The sequence below is a fragment of the Lacerta agilis genome, chromosome 16 (genome assembly GCF_009819535.1).
Source record: "Lacerta agilis isolate rLacAgi1 chromosome 16, rLacAgi1.pri, whole genome shotgun sequence".
Classification (NCBI taxonomy): Eukaryota; Metazoa; Chordata; class Lepidosauria; order Squamata; family Lacertidae; genus Lacerta; species Lacerta agilis.
In genome coordinates, this window is record NC_046327.1 from 38642047 (window position 1) to 38658796 (window position 16750).

The following is a 16750-nucleotide window of genomic DNA, read 5'->3' on the forward strand; positions in this document are numbered from 1 at the left end:
TTAGATCCCTCCCAATTTTCTTTTGGGCCTTCATTATTTCTCCACTAAAGATGTGAAAGATGTGGGAGTGGGGTTTGTAATTCCCACAGCCTGGGATGAAAGTGTTAAATGACTCACACACACAACTGTTTGTTTGTTTCAAACCTGATGTGATTGTTCAAGATGGGTTTTGTGTCACATCTAGTTTGGTCCCAATGAAAGGAGTGGACTTTAGAAACAACCCTGGCTAAGCTATGCAAGCTTTTTCTTTTTCTCCCTTGACCAACTGGCTAACTGTGATCTTACACTTCTGGTGCAGCTGGAGAAAAGTGTTCGTCGACTGCGAGAGAAATTTTATGGGAAGGTGAGCATCAAAACGGCTACGGTGCTGATGAGGCAGTTCTGCAACAATCATAAGGTCGCTTGTAGTCGCATCATTCTCTGCAAAAATGAGCTGGAAGGTGAGTCAGGCATTTGTGCTGGTCAGAAGTACTGGATTGTATGGGAGAAGGGGATGCCTGCAGGGCCATAAGAGGCATCTCCATATTGCAGCTGGGGAGGCGGAGACTGCTTAGAACCATAGAGTTGGAAAGGAACCCAAGGGTCATCTAGTCCATTCCTCTGCAATGCAGGAATTTCAACTAAGGCATCCATGACACATGACCAAACTGTGGGAAATTACAGTCAAATAGAAAGCGTGGGGCTAGTTAATGAATGAAAGGGTTAAGATCATAGAACTGTGTTCCTAGTCTCAGCTAGGTCATGCCCCTCACCTGGAAGCATGGAAATTAAGTTTCTTCCTGGGTTCATTCTCTTTCACCATGTGAACTCAACGAGATAGGACATGCCTGAAATTGCTCACTACAAGCTCAGACTGTGTTGCCTAGAGCTATTTCACTATATTTTGCAAATTTTCTACCTGTGTTCTTGCTGCTGCATGGAATAACACATGAAACTGACCTTTGGAGTTTTGTAAGTAAAGCATTACTTTACTTTAATGGTGTTGCTTTGTTCATTGCAAGAGGAGAGGGGAAGCGCTGCAAGCAACTAGAACAGGATATTTGAGCTTTTTTAGCGCTTTCTGCGCCATCAACACCACAAAATAAACCCACCTCTGATGCACAGCCACGAGCGCTGTGCCGCCAGCTGCGCAACCCCAAGGAAGGGGCGCAACGCTAAAGCCCTGAGCTGGAGTCTCCAGGCCAGACCCACACAGAATGCATTGCAGCAATCGATTAGAACAAAGGGTACAAGTCATTGTAAAGTGACTTGTGTTTTATACAGCTCCCTCTCCTCTGGTCACAGAACGCTCTCAATTCCTAGTGTCAGCACATTTATGTTTCACAGTTTGAGACCTTCTCGCATTCAGCCTGCTCTAACTTTGTGTTGTTGCTGTTTTTTAGATACGGACCCAGAAGATGGAGAGAGTCTCAATGATGATCCTGTGGCTTTGGTAATTCTCTTCTGTTTATCTTAGGCAGAGGTGAAAAGCTGGGTAAAGGTAGATGAAGAGTAAGGAGTCAGAAGCTACTTTTAAGGGGCATTTATAGATACTGAAAGGTTAAACAAATGAAGCTCTTATTAACCCAACAGCTGTGCTATCCTAATTTAACAACTCCACTCACCAGCTAAAGCAGCTGAGGGTAGCTGATGGGTCTTCCCACCAGTGAGTTAGGGACGAGACCAACAGTGGGTTCCACAGTTAAGAAGGCAGTTTGCATGTGCTGTAGAGGGAGGTAAGGGGCAGGTGAGAAACGTCAACCTGGGAATGTAACCCATCTAAGAGAAGCAAAACACTGCTCCTAAGCCTCTGCTGCCTTGTGGTTATACTCATTTGTAAGAAAGCCTTCAGGAGTAAACCCCAAGGAAACATCGGTACCTGCTGCCTTGCGGAACATCACTGGGAGAAGAAGAGGCTAAGGAGTAAACCCTACACAGATCTGCAATGGAATCCCTAAGACTGTTGGGTGAGACTTGTACGCCTCCTTCTGGCAACTCCTGCAGTCAAGCTGCTGCCAAATGTATTGCTCTGTTTTCATTTGAACCACATCAGCAAGGCTGAGAGGGGGTTCTTCTCATCTGGGCAGCCCAGGGCCTGGCTTGCACCTGGAGAGGTCAAAATGCTCCTAACAGCAAAAAGAAGAAGAAGTAGGAAGCAGCAGTTACAAGTTACTGGTCTCCACAACCACAGTAGGTGCAGTAATTCTCTAGCGGTTTGACTTCACCCTTGGAGGAAAGATGCCTTCTTGAGACAGACGAATGCCAAAAAAGTGGGTCCAATTATCCATGGTCCAGTTATGACCTAAATAAATAAGTCTGCAGATAAGTACTAATTACGCAAGACCATAAAACATTTCTAAGTCTTTAAGGTGAGGTTTGTCTGGGATTTTGAACACTCACTTAGGAATGCTGATATTACATTGAATTTCAGACAGTCACTGTGCAGTACTTTGAATAGTTGTCGGCAGCGCAAAATTCCAAGAAACCAGGAAGTGCTGGTGCAAAACATTTCAACTACATTTTCCTATTCTGCTGTTTGTTTCAAATATTGTCACCTGTCCCAGACATTCAGGATGAGACAGACTATAAATCTTACTAAACAAATAACCCAAATACAGTGATACTCTAAGCATAATTCACAAAACTCACCTACTGAGTCCCCCCCAACAGAATAATATTAAAGGGGGCAAACTCACCTCACTCAGCATCTTGGGTGCTTTTTTAATGCCAATTCCTTAATTCTGTTTTGGCCTCCAAAACTGGGCCTGGTGATTTCTGCCTGGAGTTGCAGAGGGCTATGACTCCATATGACCCCATGAAGCGGCTTTGTCATGCTGGCCACATGACCCGGAAGCTGTACACCGGCTCCCTCGGCCAGTAACGCGAGATGAGCGCCGCAACCCCAGAGCCGGACACGACTGGACCTAATGGTCAGGGGTACCTTTACCTTTTATGACTCCTTTTTTAAAAAATTACTTACCATTTTCATTTTTCAACAAATTTAACTAAACCATTTTAAGTCCATATACAAAGTGTTATCATCAACTTCCCTCCCCCCCCATGGTCTGTTTTATTATCTCATTTTTCCAATTTGATATAAAAATATTCCTTACTGCTGGATTTATTCTAATACTGTTAATGTTTTAATATGTTTACAATAGTTTTTCAAATATTCTACATATCATTTCCAATCTTCTTTGTATTTTTTAATCCTTATCTATTTTGTCTGCCATTCTTCCTTCGCTGGTATCGTGCCCTCTTTCCGTTTCTGGGCATAAACCATATGGGCCTGTGCAGTTGCTTACATGAAGAGACTTTTAAAATCCCTGGGCAGATTTGCATCAGTTATACCTAAAAGAAAAGCTTCTGGGCTTTTAACAAATGTTTTTACAAACTTTCTCCCCCAGTTCATTATATATAATCTCCCAGAAGTTCTTTGCTATTTTGCACGTCCACCACATATGATAAAACTCCGAGGAGACCTGGCACTTGCCTGAAAGGAATGGAGGGCAGGAAAGGGAGCAGAGGTCCCATTTGCTCCACCAATTTAAAGCCATATCCTGCTTTAAACAGTCATGGCTTGCCCAAAAGAATCCCGGGAAGTGCACTTTGTTGAGGGTGCTGAGAGTTGTTCAGAAGCCCCTCTTCCCCTCACAGAGCTGCAGTTTCCAGAGTTCCTGGGAAGAGGGGCTGCCTGTTAAACCAGCCTGGGAATTGTAGCTTGGTGAGGAGAATAAGGGCTGCCCATGTATACGATTCTGCTTGAAGTGTATAGTGCAGATGTGGTCATAGAACAGGACCTCTCCTCTCACTGGGGTGCTCAGGTCCCCACCAGTAAGAAAGAGCCTCTCACCTGGCTCTTAGGAAAGATTGCTGGCTCCTAAGTTTTCACAGAATCATAAATGTGGAGAAAAACTCAAAGTTCCAACCTGCTAATGCAGGAAAGTCACCCACTGCAGCAACAGATTTGAGGCGCCACTAATTATATGTTTGTGTTTATCATTTTTCTCACCATGAACACCTCCCTCATTCTCTTAGAATGGTAATGGCGCCCACCTGAGAGGTGCCAGAACGGAGTTTCAGTAAGTTCCAGCTGAAAAAAGCTCTGCACAGGAAAATGATGGATCATATAGTTACTGTGTCATGAATTCTGAGCTGTTTGTTATTAAAGAATTAACTGCACTTTCAGTCCTCCTGATCAATAGCCTTTTGTCACTTTCAGAAGTGTGTATGTCACCTAGGTATGTATTGTGCTTCTTATTTTATGGGTCCTGCTGTCTGGTAGCCACTTTCAACGCTTTTCTTCTTCTTGTAGAGAGTGGTGGATAAACTGGAACAAGAAGAGGAGCAGAAGAAACAGGTGATTCGGGAAGGAGGGGTGCATTGTGTGTGGCACAGCCCCCCTGGTAGATCTTAACTGACTTGGCAAGCCCTTTTTGCACTGCTTTTTGACAGGTGATGGGAATAGAAGGAATGATCTCAGAATACATCTGGGTTGTGTGCAGTTCAGGTAAATGGGGGGGGGGGTCTCCCACTAGAGAGACCATTAAAACTTCCTTTTTCTGAGCTGCTTGTATAGCGTGACTAAGACAAGCCAGCCAGGTTAGTTGCCTCTGATGCTAGCAAGAACAAGAAGCAGAAAGATCTAAACGGGTAGGCACAATCCTTCAGGAACGTTTCCAACGAACCAAATGGGAAATGTGCAGGAGAACTTTCCAGAGGATGGCACCCAAAGAAGGAAAAGACACCATTTGGATTTTTCACAGGCACCAACGTATCTTGAGCCATCCCTTTGTGTAACAGTGATACCAGCAGCTCAATCTCACATTTTGTCTGCCAGCCACCAGTCTTGTCCCAGAATACCTACTGCATTAATAAAATATCAAAACAGAAAGCAGTGAAGTTCTTATTCCATATTCTATTCACTTTCAATAGCTGGGGCAAGACACACAATTGAGTTGCAGCCTGATCTTAGGTGGTTCATTCCAATGTCATTTCTTTCTTTTACTTACATCTTCTTAAATTCTTTTAAGAAGAAGAGAAAGCCAGGAGAGGACCATGTGCAAAAGAGGAATAAACTGTTAAAAATTCAGTGGATGTCGCTTGCTTAGATTTGCATGTGTGCATATGCAGAGTATGTTGTCTGTATGCATGTGTGCAAAATATGTTGTGTGCATAAGCTCTGTGTTTTTAAATCTGATCCTAATTTTGTAGGATGACCAGAGAAAAACCTTGAGGAGTTATAAACAGCATGTAGCATTTGAGAAGGATATGCTCAGTTTTTGTGTTCAAAAATGTGTACTGGGTTATATTGATTTAATAATGTTGTGCATCATAGTTTGTTTATTTCTTTCCTTGCAGAAACGAAGTGACAAGTGTGATGAGAAAATAAAGGTGAGAATAGGTACAGGGCTGGACTGTTGTGGTCCCTGGGACAGAGCCATTGGGGGTGGAATAAGGAAAATGAAGGAAAGAGCAGAGAAAGAAAGAGAATCCACCACACTGATGTGCCGTTTAGTCATAATTAAAACTTTATTACATTGGTAAGGAGTGTTAAAGCAATTGACAGCTCCCATCATTCCTGGCCATTGGTCATGCTGGCTGGGACTCATGAGAACTGGAGTCTGTTACAGAGAATTGGGAAGGTTAAATTGTTAGAAAGTGCTCAAAATGTTGGCATTCCAAGACCTCAGTCCTTCCTACATTCCTGCATTCCTTAATGTGCAACCAAGGTTGGCCTTTGTAGTCAGAAAACAAGGTCCACATGCGTTGGGCAGGTGACATTATGGGATATCCCCATGGTCAGCATGGCAGCCATGAAGTCCTGAGCCACCCCAGAGCCAGTCACATTGGCATGGATGTTGAAGTCCCCCAAAACCAGCAGTCTGGGCGTCCTCAACACTGCCTCCAAAACCAGCTCTGTCAGCTCAGGCAGGGAGACTGCTGGGCAGCGAGGCGGGTGGTAAACCAGCAGAATGGCAGGGACTGGCTGGACAAGGAAGAGTGGTGGCAACCAGTGGCCCAGGAAGCACCTGAGGAGGAAGGGGACTTTGAACCAGATTCAGACTGGTGAGACAGAGAGGAATCATCAGCAGAGAGAGAGAAGGTGAAGGGGAGAGGCTTGCGGTAGCCGCAGACGCTGAGAGAGAAGCAGCAGGGGCTGTGTCTCCTGCTCTGCAATACAGTATTGATTCAGCTCCTTCCCCTTCCCCATTCTCAGTGCAGGAATGAAGAGTCGAGAAAAGGCTGGAACAATTAAGAAAAGTTGAGTCACAGTGAAAAAAATGCAAGGAGGGAGGTATAAATGAAGGGAAGAAAGGGGCAGGAACTTTAGCTTCTGCAACTGACTTGCTTAACTGTCCTTGGTTATTGAGCAATAAAGTTAATTACTGCCAAGCCATGCCTGTTTCTGTTACAGTGTTGAACCACAGACGGGAGGGCTGCCTGACACGGAATCCCTAACTATCCTGATTGCCCAGTGCCAGGAACACACAGGCTAGATCCCACCCCCAGCTGGACAGCAAGCCTGGAGAGAGAGATGGAATTTCTATAGACCGCAGCAACTCCTCCTCCCCAGCCCTCGGGTCTGCCCTGATGTTGCACTGAGTACCCAGGTGGGCACAGCTGGGTGAGACCAACTCCACCCTGCTCAGCCACCCAGGTCTCTGTGGTACAGACCAGATCAGCCTCCATGTCCATAATCAGATCATGGATGAGGGAGATCTTACTCAGAGCCAAACCAAAATTCAACAACAGCAGCAGCTGCAGACCCAAGGGCTGGCTGATAGGGCAACCGAAATTCTCCGGATTGAAGCAGGGGCTGGCACGCGGCACAGTCACTAACTGCTTGTACCGACCGTGTGCCCCTTACCTGGCCCACACAATACCTCCCCCTACCCAGAACCACTGTGGTCAACCCTCTGCTCTCCCCACTTCTTTTCCTCCCAGACACATCTCCTCTTCCTCAATAAAAACAACAAAACCCCACACACAAATTAAAAACAGTTAAAACATTTAAACCAATTGTGGTAGCTGTTAGCCCTGCTTCTGCTTTGCAGCTGGTGCTACAGCCAAGAGATGCTGATTGGCTGCAGGTGCAGAAGCCACCAGAACGCTGCTGCTCTCAGCTGGTGCAAGGCTGGCCAGGAGGGAAGGAGGGGAAGCGGCTGGTGGTGAGAGCACTCAAGTCTCTCTTCCCCTCCTGTTCACCTTCTTGCCACAACCAGCAGATCCTTGGTTCTTGGACTTTCCTTTTGCCCCAAGCTTTCTAGACACTGGTACACACTTTAAAGTTCCGTGTTTGAGAGCTTCCCTTGCAAAAACCTGCCCTTTAACGCTGAATCAGAACAAACGGCAATTCAGGTTTTCTGCAGATTGCAGTTTGCTCAATTCAGTGGTAAATAGCAAGTTTTTGTGGGGAAAGTGTTGCCGGGGGGGGGGGAGTGCACTTGGACACAGCACTTTACAGCCTGGACATGTGCCTAGAAACATGTCACAAAAGGAAATCTGGATCAGCCCCTTGTTTCTCCCTCAGTTTGTCAACATACACCCAGGCCCATCCTCTAGGAATAGGGCCACAATAGCTTTCTTATTCATTGTCGTCTTCTGACCAGTTGCTCAAGTTGGACAGGTGTGAGGGAAGCAATGAAGGAATTTCCTGGCCCTTGGAGGAGAGATCACATTCACACGCTTCATGTTTATTCTTCCCCAGGAGGTTGCTCAGCAGCTGAAGTGCTTGCCTCTGACCCAAAAGAACCTGCGCATGTTTGACAATGCCGAAAAGAACCGCATCCCACCTGAAGACCGTCAGTTTTCTTGCCAGCCCTGTGACAGTATGTGGTGGCGTCGAGTCCCAAAGAGAAAACAGGTATGTGTGTGTGTATGACCATGTGTTGTGGATCATCTGCCTCAAAGGGTCAAACTGATGGCCACATGCTGAGGTAGCTCAACTAAAAGGGAGATGGGTGTTTTTTCTCAGGATTTTAACCCTTTTTACCTTTGCTTCTCCCATTCCTCCCTCTTTTGTCTCCCCATCTTTGCCTAAATTTAAAAGGAAAAATAAAAGTAGGTGTGAAAATTCTTTGGCCCACAGGCCAAATGCAGCTCACAGCTTCCTCTCCTTATTCTGTCCCTGCACAGCAGTTAGGCTTGAAAAGGGGCCTCCAGTGGTACTAAGGAAGGGTTTTGCAGCCTAATTGCTAGGGTGTGTGTATGTGTGTCACACACTGGTTAACCCTCCCCTTCCAGTGTGCTGACTTCTGATGACAAACCCCCCCCCCCAGTAATTGGGGTTGGAAAAATAAAACTGTTCCATTGGCTCCTTATTCCTATGCTAGAGAGAACCTATTTTCAGAGGTGTTGCAACTGAGATAATCACCTTCCCCCAAAATTGTCCCTTCAAAAAGGGATGGAAGACCAAGGAGACATGATGGCAAGAGACCTGCGTTAAAACTGGGTCTTCCACCAAATCCATATACAGCATGGATAGTGTCTCTATGGAGGTGTTTTTGGGGGGAGGGGAGTGAAAGTGGAGCATGGACAAAGAGTGGGGGGCTGAACTCTATATGTGTTTTCTTCTACTTTTCACTCCAAGACCACTGCTCCCAGCCACCACCCCGCAACCAGAAGTAAAGCAGATGCAATCAAGGGTGTAACAGTATTGGGGCCACACCTCATATGGGCAGCTTGCTCTATAGAGGACTTCAGCAGGACTTGAACTGAGCCTGCCGCCATTTCATTTTGTGGTTCATTGCTGGGGTTTGGGGTGCCTTTTTAGCTTCTCATTTGATGCCCTCCACAGGTGTCCCGCTGTCGCCTGTGTAGGAACAGCTATGACCCAGTGCCTGAAGACAAAATGTGGGGCACAGCAGAGTTCACTTGCCCCTCGTGTGGACACACCTTCAGGTGAGCAGCACAGACTGAGTGACTCAGGAGTGTGGGACAGAGGGGGACTTCAGTATCTACATTGGTTTTCCATTGTTCCAGAAGGCAGGACTGGAACCAATAGTTTCATGTCAGAATTTAGACTATAAACATCAGGATTACTTTCTTGATTGTACCTGCTGTTGGACATTGAAACATCAGGCTGTCTCAGGTGGGCTCACCTTCACTAGAGGATTTTAAGCGGAGGCTAGATGGCCACCTGTTATGAATGGCATAGCATTCCTGCATTAGCAGGGGATTGGACATGGACTGCGCACACACTATACCTTTAAAGCAGATTCAAAGCACTTCCTTTCCCTCAAAGAATTCTGGGCACTGTGGTTTCCTAAGGGTTGCTAGGAATTGTAGCTGAGGGAGCTAAACTACAGTGCCCAGAATTCTTTGAGATTTTAAAGTATTTTAATATTTGTTGGAAGCCGGGAGACCCAGCCAGATGGGCGGGGTACAAATTTATTATTATTATTATTTATTTGCACACAGTCACTGTCTCAGGAGTAAGATCCATTGAACACAGTGTGACTCTTCTGCATGTGTAAGCATAAGATTGGGCTCTAGGATTGGGACCGGCTGGTGAAGGGTGGGTAATAAATTTAATAAGTAATAATAAACAGCTTTTACCATAGTCAGCAATCTTGTTTGGCATATGACTAAGGATATTGAGACAAGTCATCTTGTTATTCTAATTGACCTTCCTTTCTTTAATTGATCACTCACTTATTGGTCAGAAAAGATTGGCTGATATTTTTTCAGAGGGTAAACCTCATGGTCACTTCAAAATCTACCATTCTATGATTCTAATCTGGGTTTAACAAAAAATATTAGGGCTAGGAATCTTGCTTAAGTATTTGGAAGGAGTTATCCATCAGAGCCTGGAAAGACCTCTTTCAACTAAAGGGAGCAAACAAAACAGTTTGCCAGTTGAAAAGGCTGTGAGTTTCTTTTCTGAGTTAGCTATAAACAGGTGTAGCCTTTTTTGGCAAGGGGTGTACAGTTTGTCCTGTGGGATTCTGCTATCTGTTTTTAGGAGGGTGCTTCCTCCAAATAGTTGGTATTATTTGTTCTGGTGTTGCTTCACCCAAAGGAAATTAAATGTGATAGTGCTACCCTAGGCTGCTTGGCACTGGGAGAAGTGGGGTTTCTGATGTGCAGTACTGATATTTTGAGCCAGGTTGATTCCTTATTGCTTGGTATAATTTTCTGCATAGTGTAATGGTCTTCCTGAGAGCTCCACAAAACATAATGGCAAAAAATTATAAAAAATGAGGTACTGTATATCAGAACATGTCAGAAAATAAGTAAATGTATCAATAAATAAAGGCACTCCCTCCATCTCCTCACTGCAGAGGTTCGGCCCAGATGGGGATCCCATCTCCCTGCTACCGTTGCCACAGTCCTGTTCTCCCGAGTTTTATCATCCCACCTCGCAAGAACCTGGGGCCAAGAGGCAGACAGCAGCATTCGTGTTTTGCAGAGGATTGCTACAACCGAAGAGGTGGGGCTGAATGTGCAATGAATAAGCATTGTGCCATGGGGTGTCCCTTCCCTGGTAGGTGGCCACCATGTGTTGTTGACTTGCTATGCCAAGTGGCATCTGGACCCAGTTTGCAGAAATGGGAGTAGAAAGACTTAGACGTTGGAGCAAAATTCCAGGCATATTATTTTGCAGAGGGAAAAAGCGCCTTCCTGTATTTGCCCTTTTCCTGTGGCTCTACAAAATGTGCTTCATGTTCATGATAAACAATGTGCAGACTATTTCTCTGCTGCCATGATCAGCACAGAAGGAATGTTGGCTGCCTTCTAGAAAGTGTGTAAACAAGGGAGTGTAGGAAGGCGAGTTCATGTGGGGCTGGTCCAGCAAAACAGATAATTCACTTTCATCCCTGGGTCTGTGGATGTTTGCTCATTTCACCTTGTGTCCTCCTGTCCCCGTACAGAGCCCCATATACCAGGAACTCACTGTGTGCATCCCCGAAGCCGCATCAAGAACAACCTGCCCAAAGTCCTCTACCCCAGCCAAGAGCATGATAGTACCGGCTCCACGGTGGCCACCTGCTTAAGTCAAGGCAGCTTGGCATTCTGCGACCTCGATGAGCTCATCCTGGAAGACCTGAAGGAAGAGGAGGCTGGCGAGAGCAGCAATTAACCCCCTGGATGTCCGGAGCAGGAATGGATGGGAGACGAATGCCAGGTTGCAAACTAGTGAGCATGGCTGGGAAGGGGGTCTTTTTTCTTCTTCAAGCCGAACAATTCTAATGATGCACATGAATTCCCCATTGATCGTTTCTGGGCTTCTCTTTGGCTCTGCACTTCATCTTATCTTCTCAGTGTGGCTTTTCTTTGCTTTTGCTGTCAGTCTTATTTCTTTTCTGGAGAGCTCATCTTCTAGATGTATCTTAGCCATAGATTTAAACTGGTTTTAATAGTCATATTCTCTCCTCAATTCTCACCACCCTCACCCACTACAATTCCTAGGGTCCTTTGGGAAAACTAGTAAAGAAAGCTAGTACTGTGTGGATGTGTTCCATCTTATGTCCAATCAGCCCTCCTTGACACCTCCCATTGGAGCCAGTTGTCTGTGGAACTTGACGATGTCCTAACTTCCAGTGGTTGAACTGACCTTAAAAGAACTAAGAGGCTTTTCAAAGGTAACGCTTCTGTCCTGTTCATCATGATCTTTTACCAGCTCTTTGAACTTTCGTATGCAGTTGGCATGAGAAGATCATGTTTGTGTGTTCTGGTGGGAAAACTGCTACTGGGCTTGCCAGTAGTTTCCATTAGCTCAGAGGTGGTTAACCTGTAGCACTATTGTCCCATCAGCTCCAGCAACATTGAAAATAACCATGGCTGATGGGAGTTGTAGTTCAGCAATATCTCAGAATGAGGTCCCCATTCCTGTATCAGGTGGAGTCATGCTTAGAAAGAATGCATGTTGCTTCAAGCTCTAGGAAAACTCTCCAAACCCAGCAAGACGTGGAGGAGGCGGCAGCGGCCTTTTTATTATGTTTAGGATCTAAAGTGTAGGTGGCTGAGACTGAAAATCTCCATACTGTACTAGTAAGGTGTCTTTCCTCAGGGAGGTTGCAGAAAGAATGGGAACCTTTTAAGCAATGCTCTCTGCCTCCTAGAGCTTGTGTGGCTAGAAATAAAAAGAGTCAGGGATGGAGAAGCTGGAGGAACCTTGTTGGGTAGCTGTGCTGTTAACAGTCCTGTTCAGAGAACCCAGTTCCATTCCCACTGAGCATGCAGAAAAGGCAGTTTTATGTTAATCTTTCTGAATTGTTATAAAAACTGTATTGTTGTAAACCACTTTGGGAACCCCTTTTAGGGCTGAAAGGCAATATAGCAATGTTTTACCAAATAAGGTAATCTGTGCAGGATTTGTGATATTAGCATTGATCTTGGAAAAACAAATCAGTACAGGGTACTGTATCTTAATCTCTAGTTTGAAAGGCTTCAGATCTATAACATTCTGTCTCATGTTTATGGGCAAATGTTTTCTATCATGTATGTAGATATTATTTCTTGCCCTGGTGAATTAAAAAATGGGTGCAATTAAAATTATGTTTTCTCCCCCAACATTGAAATGTTGCCTGATTTCTACAGTTCAGAGGGCCAGCAACCTGTATAAAAATGATCAAAAGATTGGTCTGTGAATTGTTCCTGGGATAGCTCAGTCAGTAGAACATCAGACTCTTAATCTCAGGGTTGTGGGGTCGAGCCCAACATTGGCCAAAATACTCCTGCATTGCAGGATGACCCTCAAGGTCCTTTCCAGCTCTCTGCAATTCTAAAAAAAGACTGATCTGTGCTGGGAAGACCCACATGGGACAGTGCCCAGAAGCACAGTCCTTTAATCACAGGCTGCATAAACACTCACCCATTTGTAGCACAATTTTTTTTCAATAACAAAAAAGTTTTTCTCAATATTTAACATGTTGCTCTCAATCTAGATCCTGCCATCTAAGGGTGGGTGTAGTTACTTGATAACTCTGACCCTCTATTAGGTTATCCACACCTTTTCCTTCCTCTATGTGCCCCAGATGAATGGGGGGAGTGATGATTGTGATCTTGGGATGTAGCCACCCATATATCTGCGTGTGGATCAAGAAGAAAAAACAAGTACTCGGTCACCATTGATTCTGGAATAAAGTGTCACATGTATGCAGCCTTAGAGTTAGTCAGTGGCAGCAGATCATTTTTAAAAAACCCATGTTTCTAAACTTCCTTAGAAGTAGGACAGTAGCTCAGCACTAGAGGACATGCTTTGGATGTCAAAGGCCCCAAATTCAATTTGTGGCATTTCCAATAAGAAGAGTCGGGTGCTGTGCAAGATCCCTGCCTTTGACCCAAGGGAGCCACTGCCAAACACTAGTCAATTGAAGAGGTACAAAATGAGAAAGTACCGGTATAGACAAGGGTCTGGATGCACACAGTTCAGACAGGGACCAAAGAAACTTAAATCCATACCCATTTCCTCCAAACCCCTTTCTGAAAATGTGATTGACATTTTAACCATGTTTTACATGCATATGTGTGCTGCAGCTGAGCTTATCTGATGGCAGGGGTATGTATGTGCAGCCACAGCAGCTAGCTCAGGAGTGGAACTGTATCTGTGGCACCTGCTTGTGAATAAGCTGCAGAAGCTAGTAGTCACACACAGATGGCTCATCCCTTGATGGAGTGAAGATCTACAAGTGGTTAAGAGTACAGTAGTACCTTGGTTCTCAAACTTAATCCGTTCCAAAACCAAAGCATTCCAAAACCAAGGTGTGCTTTCCCATAGAAAGTGATGCAAAATGGATTAATCCATTCCAGACTTTTAAAAACAACCCCTAGAAGAGCAACTTAACATGAATTTTACACTATATTGAGACCATTGATCCATCAAATGAAAGCAATAAACAATGTACTGCAGTCACACAATCAATCAGCTGAACTGGGTTCCACACAGTCACAAAAACAAAACAAAAAGCCACAAAAATGCAAAATAAGTATAAAAAACAGACAGACCTCAGCGTACCACTCTGTAAGGAGACAATGAGACCACTTCAGAGCAATTATGGAGTAACAGCTTTCAGAGGAACTGAAGTCTCAAGTTATCTGGAGTCTTAAATTCCTGTCTGTTCATGTAGGGATACAACACACCGATAGAGGAAGCAGCATTGCAAAGCGGGGCGTTTTGTTTGTTTGTTTTAAAAATACACCACTACATTCAAACACCCTGAAATGGCAGCCTTAGTCTTCTGGGATGCTTTACACTAAACAGCAAGCGCTCCATTAAATTTAACATCAACGAAAGGCGAAATATACTGTACACTGAAAACAAAGCACCCTTAAACCTCCTGCAAAATAAAACGACCCCTTTGTCCGGTAAGAAAAGGCTTTGGTGAAAGAGTCTCATCCTGAGTGTGTGTGTGTGGGGGGGAGCAACCCTGCAAAAAACGAGGGTGAGGAAGAGGAGAAAGTCCGCAAACATTTTCAAGAGGGGAGGGAATCCATACAGCAACCCACGGTCCCGGTGCAGGAGGAGAAGGAGGCTGCGAAAGTCTGGCTGGGAGGAGCGAAAAGGAAGGTGTGTGTGTGGGGGGGGGGATCAGGCTAGGAGATCGGGCAAGGAGATCAAGCGTGGGCGGAGGAGCCAACAAAGAATGCGCCAGCAGCGTGTCTGGGAGTTTGCAGGATGGATGAATAAAAGGGAGTTACTGCACTCAATTGGAAGCCCCGCCAGACATTTGGCTTCTGGAAATCTTCGAAAACCGGAACACTCACTCCCGGTTTTCAATCATTTGGGGCCTGAACGTTCGAGTTTCAAGGCGTTCGGCTTCGGAGGTTCCACTGTGTCCAGGAGGCTGCTGGGTTTGTGTGCCTTGTCAAAGGACATTCACAATCTGAAAGAACTCTGCTAGTAGTCAAAAAAAGTATTCTCAACAAATCTGAAAGAACTAATAGACTTGCATACTTTATTTTTAGGGCAGATTGTGGACTTCCTTGCCAGAGAATTTCAAATTTAAGTGAACAAAATAGGTTTATGCAAAATAAATACATCTGTCTTCATTTATGGGATTTGTATAATATATTGTGAGTTCTAATTAATGCCTAATTATTTTTATGTTTTGCTGTTTCCTTTACATTGAAATGAATGTAAGTTATGTAGCTTACATAAACAGTTGTCTGCTACACAAGTTACACAACTTAAGCTTAATAATGGACAGCAAGATAAATAACATAATATTTGGCAGAAATAGAACTGTAGTGGAACAGAAACAATGCTGGTTGTGACAAATCCAGATTGGAGTGGAAATCATGGCTTTCTTTCACCCCTAGCTCTATTGTGCCTCAGGTTTCCATCTCTGAAAAAAGGATGGGGAGGCCCTTTCCTTAAGCCTTTTCAGATCAGAATAGATTGCCAGGAACTGTGTTTATAGCATGAATGGGGAGCCTCTTGCCAGGCCCAGCTCCTCACTTTCTCACTCTGCCACCTTCACATAGCAATTGGGCATATACAAATGTCTGTTTTGGGGGGATTTCCGTTTTCAATCCGCAGTACAGACTTGGCAGTAGAGAGTGGGTTTTTGCAGGGAAAGCATTAGGGCAACCAAAAATGGAAAAATGCTTGGACACAGAGCTTTAAAGTACACACTTGTGCCAAGAAACATGGCACAGAAGTAAGTCTGGATGAGCCCAGAGTCTGCTACAACAGTGCTAATGACGCTTCTGTTAGGATTATGAAAGTGGCGATCCTTAAATCGCTGCAGTGTTGTTTTCTACCACAGGGTGTCTCAGCCTCTGCAAGAGTAACCAGTTCCATAATGTGGGGAGGGAGGATATACAGCAGCATGTAACAAACCACATACCGGTAATCCTGGATAGTTAAGAAACCGTAGTTTGAACACACTGTCACTTGCAAAGTTTTCACACAGCAACAAACTGTGCTTCTAATTAGGGGAACTGACGTTTTTTATTTCCTTTATTGGCATGTGATGGGGAGAATGCAACCCCCAAGGCTTCACATGTCACAACAAAGTGGGTTGTTACACATGGATTGTAGAGAGTGAAGATGATGCAGTCCTATACACCTCCACTCACTGACTCATGTGTGGCTTACTCCTAGGTAAGTATAAAGCTGCAGATTTAAAACATGTATCATCAGTATTTTGGGTCCTACAGATGAACCCAGTTTTCCCCTAACCCCCCCCTCCCCCAATCTCTCTCACTATTTCTAGACGAGTGTTTGCAGGCCATTCAGGTACCAAAGGTTTCTGGCAACAAGCTGTTTTGTTTATTTGTTTGTTTTTAACTTAACTGGATTTCCTCCAAAATTGATAAATCCAAATTTAATGAGGCGGAAAGTTCAGGCTAGCATTTTGGTGCCACTCACATGGACACTGAAAAACTTGTAGGTGTAAGGAGCCCCCACCTAGAAGCACCCACTGAAAATAACAAACACCTCCCCCATATGCTAATTCAACACCCCCTTCGCTTTAGGAATTTGATTTCCAATTTTTTTAAAGGTGCTGACTGTTAATTGTTTAAGGTGCTGCATGTACATTTAAAACATCATTTGGCACCTTCATTAATCATTTTCAGTTATTTTTTATAGGGGAAAATGTTTGTTTTAAAATCTGGACAAATGCTCAGGGAATCCCGCAAGCCCCACCCCCGTCCCTGTTAGCATAGCGCACACATAGAGTTTCTACGGGTCACTGGCACTAGAAGGAGCTTGCTTTGAGAAGGAGGCTGTATGTCCGTCTGAGAACATGGCAAGTGGGCCTTCAGAGCTCAGTGACTCCTGTTTTTAAATATCCAGACCTGCCCTTGGTATGCGTCC

The 16750-nt window shown here is 44.7% G+C and overlaps 1 protein-coding gene across 2 annotated transcripts in view; it reads left to right on the forward strand.

Moving 5' to 3' along the window:
* The window catches only part of SHFL (shiftless antiviral inhibitor of ribosomal frameshifting), a 31616-nt gene extending 19118 nt beyond the window's left edge, over nucleotides 1–12498 (forward strand). Inside the window, exons 2-9 of one of the 2 annotated variants that reach the window (XM_033173351.1) lie at nucleotides 299–440; nucleotides 1383–1432; nucleotides 4295–4339; nucleotides 5341–5373; nucleotides 7691–7846; nucleotides 8780–8883; nucleotides 10266–10468; nucleotides 10857–12498. In XM_033173351.1, coding sequence (XP_033029242.1) covers nucleotides 299–440; nucleotides 1383–1432; nucleotides 4295–4339; nucleotides 5341–5373; nucleotides 7691–7846; nucleotides 8780–8883; nucleotides 10266–10468; nucleotides 10857–11065 — 942 coding nt within the window. In that variant the 3' untranslated portion in view covers nucleotides 11066–12498. The remainder of the gene's footprint in view (nucleotides 1–298; nucleotides 441–1382; nucleotides 1433–4294; nucleotides 4340–5340; nucleotides 5374–7690; nucleotides 7847–8779; nucleotides 8884–10265; nucleotides 10469–10856) is intronic. The other variant, XM_033173352.1, reaches the window with a different exon arrangement.
* The last annotated feature ends 4252 nt before the right edge of the window (nucleotides 12499–16750 follow it).